At 65.9% G+C, this 7752-nt stretch overlaps 1 protein-coding gene across 1 annotated transcript; it reads right to left on the bottom strand.

The window, feature by feature from the left end:
* Positions 1-555: 555 nt before the first annotated feature.
* IGFBP3 (insulin like growth factor binding protein 3) lies at positions 556-7315 on the bottom strand. Its single transcript, XM_072762778.1, has 5 exons — positions 6784-7315; positions 3927-4147; positions 3488-3607; positions 2846-2985; positions 556-1880 (listed from the first exon to the last, which is right to left on the bottom strand). Exons 1-4 carry the CDS (start codon positions 7190-7192, stop codon positions 2860-2862), a joined length of 876 nt encoding a protein of 291 aa, XP_072618879.1. The 5' UTR covers positions 7193-7315; the 3' UTR covers positions 556-1880; positions 2846-2859.
* Positions 7316-7752: the final 437 nt, after the last annotated feature.

The following is a 7752-nucleotide window of genomic DNA, read 5'->3' as shown; positions in this document are numbered from 1 at the left end:
GCCTGGGGGCTCAGGTGGTGACCTCGGGGTCCCGGGATGGTGCCCCAGGCAGGCTTCCTGCTCAGCGGGGGTCTGCTTCTCCCTGGCCCTCTGCTGCGCTGTCTCTCCCGCAGCCTCTCAAATGAATAAAATCTTTTAAAAAAGGGTCAGTCACGGCTCTCAACAGGCCACTCAGGGGCCCGCGGCCTCTCCCTCCCCGGCCTCGTCCGCTGCCCGAGCAGAGGGGCCGAAGGCCACAGGGGACACCGTTCGGCAGGTTTCAGGTCTGCTCTGCGTGGCCTGAGTGGTGACGAAGACAGGCCCCTGGGAGACACCAGCCAAAGGACTGGAGGCACAACCAGGCCCCGAGTTCCCTGGAGGTGTGGCCTGGCGCCTCCATAGCCTCCGGGGCACCAGCAGAGGCCTGGGGGGCTGGGGGGTCCCGCTGGGGTGCTTCTTGGGACGGGATGGGACAGGCAAAGGCATTTGTCTATGCAGACTCCAGCTGTGCTCCGAACACCCAACTCTCCAGCGAACCCTGGAGCTGGTCACCAACACGGGGAACAGAAGCTGGTCTCCTTATGGTAAAAACTTTATTTACTATTTATAAATACATCGCAAGACAAACTTTTCAAAAATACCTTTTTTCCCCAAAAAAACTTAATTAAAAAAATAAAGGAAAGCTAAGAGGCGAACGTCTCGAGGCCCCTGTGTGTCCCCAAGGGGCCGCGGGCGGCGCTCCAGCCCGAGGTCTCCCGCTCCCGCTGGTTGGAGTCCTGGCCTGTGGCCGCAGCCCACCGGGATTGTCGTCCCGCGCGGCCACCCTCGTGTGCTAACCTCGTGCCTACGGTTACCTAGCTCAGCTCCTAGCGTATCTGGACTATGACGTATGCAAGGGGACACCTCAGGCGGAATGCACGTTCTCTGCGTCTACGTGTGACTAGAAGGAGAAGCAGGGGGAGTCCCGTGTCAGCGCATGGATTGTCTAGGTGGCCCCCGCGTCCCCGGGGAGCCATCCCTCTCTGCCGGGTGACCGAACTGATTTTTAACTCTTTTTACATCGTGCGGAGGAAGACAAGGACAGAAAGGAGCTCATCCTCAAAGATAAACCTGGTTCTGGAACTGCTGAACGGGGGAAACGCGGTTTGTGGTCTGCGGTCCCCAAATAATCCTGCTCTTGTTCCGCGGCCGCTGAAAAGGGCGGATTCTTGTGGTGCCCCCGGCCCCGTGGGGCTGCCTCTGCTGGCAGGTCCCCAGCCCTCCACCCTGCACCCCCGGGAAGCTGCCTAACCCAGAGGGTCAGTAACACCTGCTCTCACGGGCTCCCGGGGATCCCGACGACATTCCTGGCCTCTCGAATTTTCGTGTAAGACTCATCTACTCTCTGCTCTTCCCCAGGGTGGCCCCCGGAAGGCTTGCAGGACCCTCTCCACGAGCCGAGCCGGGCCCTTGCCCGATGGACGGGAGCCCCTGGCAGGTGCACCGGGGGGTCTCAGACACCACCAGGTGCGGGGCTCCCCATCCTTGCGAGGCCTGTGCCTGCTTCCCGGGCGGGGACGAGGCCTGTGCTCCACGGAGGCAACAGTCGCTCGGTCTTGAGGCGGAGGGTGGACACGCGGGAGCGCTCGGGGACGCGCAGCGCTGGGGTTTACGTGTACGTTTGGAGGAAGCGGGAAGAAAAACCAAGCGGCGTCCCACGGACTCCTGGGAGGTGGAAGGGCGCCCTGGTTCGCCACCTGGAAGAGCCCTAGGCGTCGCAGACATCTCTTTCTAAACTTTGGTTAAAAAAAAAAATCAATTCACCACAAAAAAAGAAATATAAATTGAGGCTGTAGCCAGATGCTGATCATGTCCTTGGCAGTCTTTTGTGCAAAATAAGGCGTTTCTGAGCTCCACGTTAACTAAAACAAACAGAAAGATAAATATGTTGAGAAACTCCCCCACCTCGGAAGGCTCAACTCCTGCCCCACGGTGCTTGGTGCTAGATCCCCCCGTGGCGGGCGGACGGGGGCTGCAGGCCGAGGCCCAGCCCCAGGTCTCACCCTCAACCTTGAGTTCTTGCTTCTGACTCGTGGGGAAACAAAACTTGTAACTAAAAATGAAAATTTGGGGGCGCCTGGGTGGCTCAGGTCATGATCCCGGGGCCCCGGGACTGAGCTGCGTGGGTAGGAGTCTTCTTCCCACCCCGTCCTGCTGGTGCTCTCTCCCAAATAAATAAATAAAATCTTCAAAAAAAAAAAAAAGAAACGAGAATTTCTTCTCTTTCCTTAAGTTTGTCTTGAGGAGATGAAACACATTTATTCTCTTTTCCCCAATGGCTCTCTCCATTTTAAAATTTTAAAGATTTTACTTATTTATTAATGAGAGACACACACAGAGGCAGAGACACAGGCAGAGGGAGGAGCAGGCTCCCTGCGGGGAGCCCGACAGGGGACTCGATCCCGGGACCCCGGGTCACACCCTGGGCCAAGGGCAGACCAGGCTGCCCCAGGCCCTCTCGTGTATTCAAAGACCAAGCAGGATCGCAGGTGACCGCATTCTTGGAAGTCAAAGTCTCCCGTAAACCCCCCTTTGTGTCTGGTGAACAGGCCCGTCCAGCACCGACTCTCAACGCGTCCGAGACGCAGAGTACGGAGGAACACGAGTCCTGCTTGTAAGCGCGAAGCACGTTCCTTCCCCACGTCCTCGTGGATTCAGTCCTTTGCTGTGAGGACAAGCCCCCGACAGGACAGCCGCGTGGGGCAGCCTGGGCGGCTCTGCGCTGAGTGCGTCCGAGTCCAGCATCTCCCAAGGGACCAGAGGCGCCCGAGACAACGGGACCAGGGCCCCACTTCCCGGGCGGGCACGTCCCGCTTCCCCGACTTACGTGGCCGGCGGCGTCTACTTGCTGTCCATGCTGTAGCAGTGAATGTCGCCTTTGCCCCTGGCGTCGAAGCCAGGCAGCGGCTGCCCATACTTGTCCACGCACCAGCAGAAGCCCCGCTTCCTGCCCTTGGAGGGGCGGCACTGCGGGGGAGCGCAGGGGGGCAGTGAGCCCGGAGGGAGCCCCCGCGGGGGTTGGGGTGTCCCTCAGGTGTCACAGCTGATGCTGAACCTGCCACCCTGCAGGCACCTGCGCTGATGGGCGGGATGGCAATGTCCCCACCTCCCCGGGCACCTGTCCCCGGGCACGCGCCAGTCTGCACAGACGCATTCTCGGTGTGGGTTTGCCAAAGAACTGACTGAGGGGAACAGACGGATGTGCTGCTGCCTCCCAGCAGGTGGCACACAGGTGCCACAGGGACACCACGGAGCCCCATGGCCAGGGAAGCGCGGCCCCCGGGCCCTGTGGCTTCTGCAGCCGCCTGGCGGTCATGACGCTGAGGCCGCCACTGTGGAATGGCTCATCTCCAGACACGACTCACCCTGGCCTAAAATAAGGACACCCTGGCTGGGCCGCGCCTCCCAGGAAGGGGGACATGCGGGGGCGCCCAGGGGCTCCCGGGGCAGCAGGGGGCATGGCACTCACCTGCTTCTTCTTATAGAAGCCCTTCCTGTCACAGTTGGGGATGTGGATGCCCCTGGGGCTGAGCATATCCAAGAACTTGAGCCGGTTCAGCGTGTCTTCCACCTCCCGGCGGCAGGGCCCCTGTGGGGGAGTGGCGGGTTACAGGGAGCATGGGTGGCCCCGCGGGGGACCCGCCAGGTCATGCCCACACCATCAACCGTGGCTCCCCGGGGCAGGGGACACACACGACACTCAGCGACCAGGCAGACAAAACAGGAACCACCTCTGGGAGAGCACTCAAGGTGCTGGAACCCGTGTCCCTGTCCCTGGACCCCTGAGACACCCCCGAGACCTCCCTGCGGCAGGCAGGGCTGGCCCCTCCCATGCAAGACGGGCTCGTGCCCCCCGACCGTGCGCCCCGAGTGCCTGCCGCCTGCCACCCGCCAGGAGAGGCGCTCACATATTCCGTCTCCCGCTTGTACTCGGAGGAGAAGTTCTGGGTGTCGGTGCTCTGGGACTCGTAGTCCACCTTGTAGCGCTGGCTGTCCTTGGCGTGCCCCTTCTTGATGACGTCCATCTTCGTGTGCAGGGGCTGCAGCTTGGCGTCGGGCACCCGGTGTGTGCTGGGCAGGGCGTGCGCGCCCCCTGCGCCGTGGTCCTCCTCCGACTCGCTGCTGTTTCCTTGAAAGGTGCAAGGGGCACACGGGTGGCACGGCCATCCACCGCGAGCAGCGGCCTTTTCAGAATCTCACCCCTGGGCCCGAGTCCCGGCTGCACGGCAATGCCATCCGGCAACACCACGTGACCTCGAAACACGGGATCAGGTTCGGTTCCCGGGTACCAGCAGCGGGCGGCCGACACGGCGCCCCAGGGAGCCCACTTTCTGAATGGAATCTGCTGGGGCGCCTGGCTGGCTCGGCTCTTAGGCGGCCAACTCTTGGTCTCAGCGCAGGTGGCAGGTTCAGGGTCGCGGGATCGAGCCCCGTGCTGGGCTCTCTGCCCAGATCCCCCTTCCCTGCTCCCGTTCACACGCGCTCGCGCTCTCTCTCTCTCTCAAATGAATAAATAAATGTTTAAAAGTAAATACAGTGAAACCTGCTGTGTGCTCTTCCAGGGCAGCGGGGGCGTGGACGGCTTATCACCACCCCTGCCCTCCACCAGCAGGGGGCACGCCCGAGCCAGAGCAGGGACAGTGCTCAGGACTGACTCTGCTCCGGGGGAACACCCCCAGCCCAGCTCCACCTGCCTGCCCTGCGGAATCTGGGCCCCACGTGGGGTGGAGGCAGCGGCCGGAGTGCACAAGCCCTGCAGGGCCCCGGAGTCCAGCGCCGTCCCGGGGGAACCGCACGCCCCTCCGGGACTGGCTGCGCGTCCCCCTGCTCTGGGCGTGTTTGGTGGTGAGATGGGTCCCGCCGACACGTCTCTAACTCCCTGTGCGCGCCGGGCGTGTTGCTGTGTGCCAGAGCTCTTAGTCCCCAGAAGGACCCCACCACCCCAAGACACCTCCCGGTGCGCAACGTGCAAACGAGAAGGGCACCCGAGGCCCTGACACCGGTGCTGCAATGCCCACAGCACCACCGGAGTTTCAAGCCCACGGATGAAACGTGGGGCTCCTGTGGCGTCAGCACGCTCTGGTTTCCTTTTCCAGGAGAACAGTGGGGTGGCTATGGGGGAAGCGCTCCTGAGGAGCCCCTGTGGGTCACGCGATTGCTCCGTTCGGCCAGCAGCGCGGCTCCCAGGGACCCCCCCGCATGCAGGGTGGCAGCCCGCGGGGAAGCTGGCTGACACCTCTGGCTCTAGGTGACAGGTGCATTACACGGTCTCGTGGAGAGCGCTCCCGCGGCTGGCTCGGGGACCGACTCTGCAAAACGTGCTCAGGGCAGGTGTGCTCACCAGGGCCCGGGGATCACCCCTCCCTGGGAAGAGAGACTCCCCGGAGGCGGAGGGGTGGCTGGGCTCCCGAGGGGTCTGGCGTCAGGGGAAGCGCAGATTAGCTCAGCGCCGGGTTCTTAATTGCTAGAATTTGGTTTCAATTTCCTTTAACCCAAGGGGTTTTTTTTCCTCCCTTGTCAGGGAAGTAGCAGGGACAAAGGAGATGCTAAGAGTATGCAAATAAACAGATTTGCATTTCTTTTCCAAGAACCGAGTAACTTCTTAAACCTCCCCGGTTTTCTTTCTAATGCCTGCGGACTTCAGCAGCAACACAAAACCTCCCCAGTGAAGCAGCGGATAAAGTGAACTTGGGACGGCCACTTAAATGCACCTCCCCGCCCCCAGAGGCCCCAGAAGCCTTATAAAATCTTAGGTCTTTTAATCGTGTGATGGGAAAGCCCATCAACCCACACGGGGTGGGGGGGCCTCCGTGGTAGTGGCTGCAACACACCCACTGCTGGCTACCTGGAGTCGGTGGCGCCTCCAAGAACTTCCAAGTGCACTTTTTGAAAATCCCGAAGACACGAGGGCCGAACACGGTGCCCACAGAGCACAGGCCCTAACTGCCCCACACAGAGGCCCCTTAGCCACTTCACATCCACCGCCGTAGAGCACTGCACGTCTTGGGCAACTGGATTTTTGCCTTCCCACCAATCCTGGGTTGGCCCAACAAAGCCACTCGGGAGTGGAAACGTGCAGAACCCAAGCCACAAAGGGGCTTCTCTCCTGCCAGCCCGGGGTGGGGGCCCTGCCCGGGGCGGGCAGGTGGGGGCATGATGCTCCCCGCCCCTAGGGAGGCTGGCTGGGCCTGCGGGGGGCTAGAGCTGCAGCTGCCGACCCCATGTACACGGCCTGAGGTCCCGCTGCGCCACGCCGGAGCCTCCGTCCTCTTGGGGCTCCCAGCAGCCGCGCCCCAGCCCTCCGAGGCCGGGTAGGAGGCGCGCGGTGCTGGGCGGGCTCCTTCCCCCTCAGCATCCCTGAGGTCTCCGAGTCCACGTTCCCCAGCTCCGGCCCTGGCGTGGGTCGGGGGCGCACGCGGGGCCGACGCGGGACGTGCCAACCGGGCGCACCCCCACGTCCCTCCTTGCCTTTGGGGGACCTTGGGGGCCACCTCCTGGCGGACATCAGGTGCGCCGCCGCGACGAGCCGCGCACACCTGCTTCCCACCTGCCCGTCCCTGCCGCGCGCCGAGCGTCCCCGAGGCCCGGCACCGTGTCCCGCACGTCCCCGCGCAGCCTCCCGGGCCCTCCTCCGCCCCCGCTCCCCGCCGGCCGGGGAGATGCTCCCGCGCCGGGCCCGCCCCTGCCCGCCCGGGACACAGGGACACCGGCGCCCAGCGCTCGGGGGCGGCAGCGGGGCGGGGCCCACCTGGCGCGGCGGCTCACCTGGCGCTGGCGGCGCAGGCAGCAGGTAGGCGCGCAGGCGGCCGGCGGCGCTGGCGTTGGCGCAGAGCCCGCGGCCGTCCAGCAGCGCCTGCAGCGGGCGCGGCTCCCCGGGGGGCGGCTGGCAGCGGAGGCCGGCGCCGCAGCGCTCGGTGTAGACGCCGCACGGCTGGCCCTCGCGCAGCGCGCACGTCAGGCAGCAGCCGCAGCCCGGCTCCCGCACCAGCTCCGGGCACGCGGGCGCGGTGGGCGGCGGCGCGCACTGCGCCAGGGCGCGCGCGTCGCACGGCTCGCAGCGCACCACGGGGCCCGCGCCCGCCGCGCCCGCGCCCGCCCGAGCCGCCGGGGGTCCGCGGAGCAGCGCCAGCGCCGTCAGCGCCGCGGCCCAGAGCGCGGGGCGCGCCCCCTGCATGGCGCCCTCCGGGGGGCCCGCTGCTCGGCCGACCGCGGCGCGGGGATCGGGGAAGCGCGCGGCGCGAGGCTGCGGGAGCGCGGGGCGGTGGCCGGAGCTGCGCACTGCGCCGCCGATGCCGCGTCTGGGCGGCCCGAGCGCGCCGGCCGCTATATAGAAGCCGGTGGCCGAGGACACGCCCCGGAACGGCGCGCGGGCGGGGGCGGGGGCGGGGGCGGCGCGGGCGCGGGAGCGGGGGCGGGGGCGGGGGCGGGGGCCGGCACCTGCTGCACGCGGGCACGCGGGACCCCCGGGCGGGGGCTGGGGCGGGGGCGGGGGCCGGGCCGGGGCGCGTGGCCTGCGCGGACCCTCCCCGGGCGCGCTGCGCAAAGCCCCGCACCACGGGGAGCCTCGCTCGGGGGCGTCGTGGGGTGTTCCCGGGCGGGAGGCCGTCGGCTGGCGCGCGCCCCCCCGCCCCTGCGCCTCGGCCGCTGCGCCCGGGGCCCCTCCCGGCGCCTCAGCGCCCTCCTCCCCGTGGGTGCTCTCGCCGAGGCCGTGGAGCGGGCGGGACAGCGGGCGCC

This window comes from Vulpes vulpes, chromosome 7 (assembly GCF_048418805.1).
Source record: "Vulpes vulpes isolate BD-2025 chromosome 7, VulVul3, whole genome shotgun sequence".
Lineage (NCBI taxonomy): Eukaryota > Metazoa > Chordata > Mammalia > Carnivora > Canidae > Vulpes > Vulpes vulpes.
The sequence above is the reverse complement of the archived record's forward strand: the minus strand, read 5'-3'. Positions and strand labels throughout refer to the sequence as shown.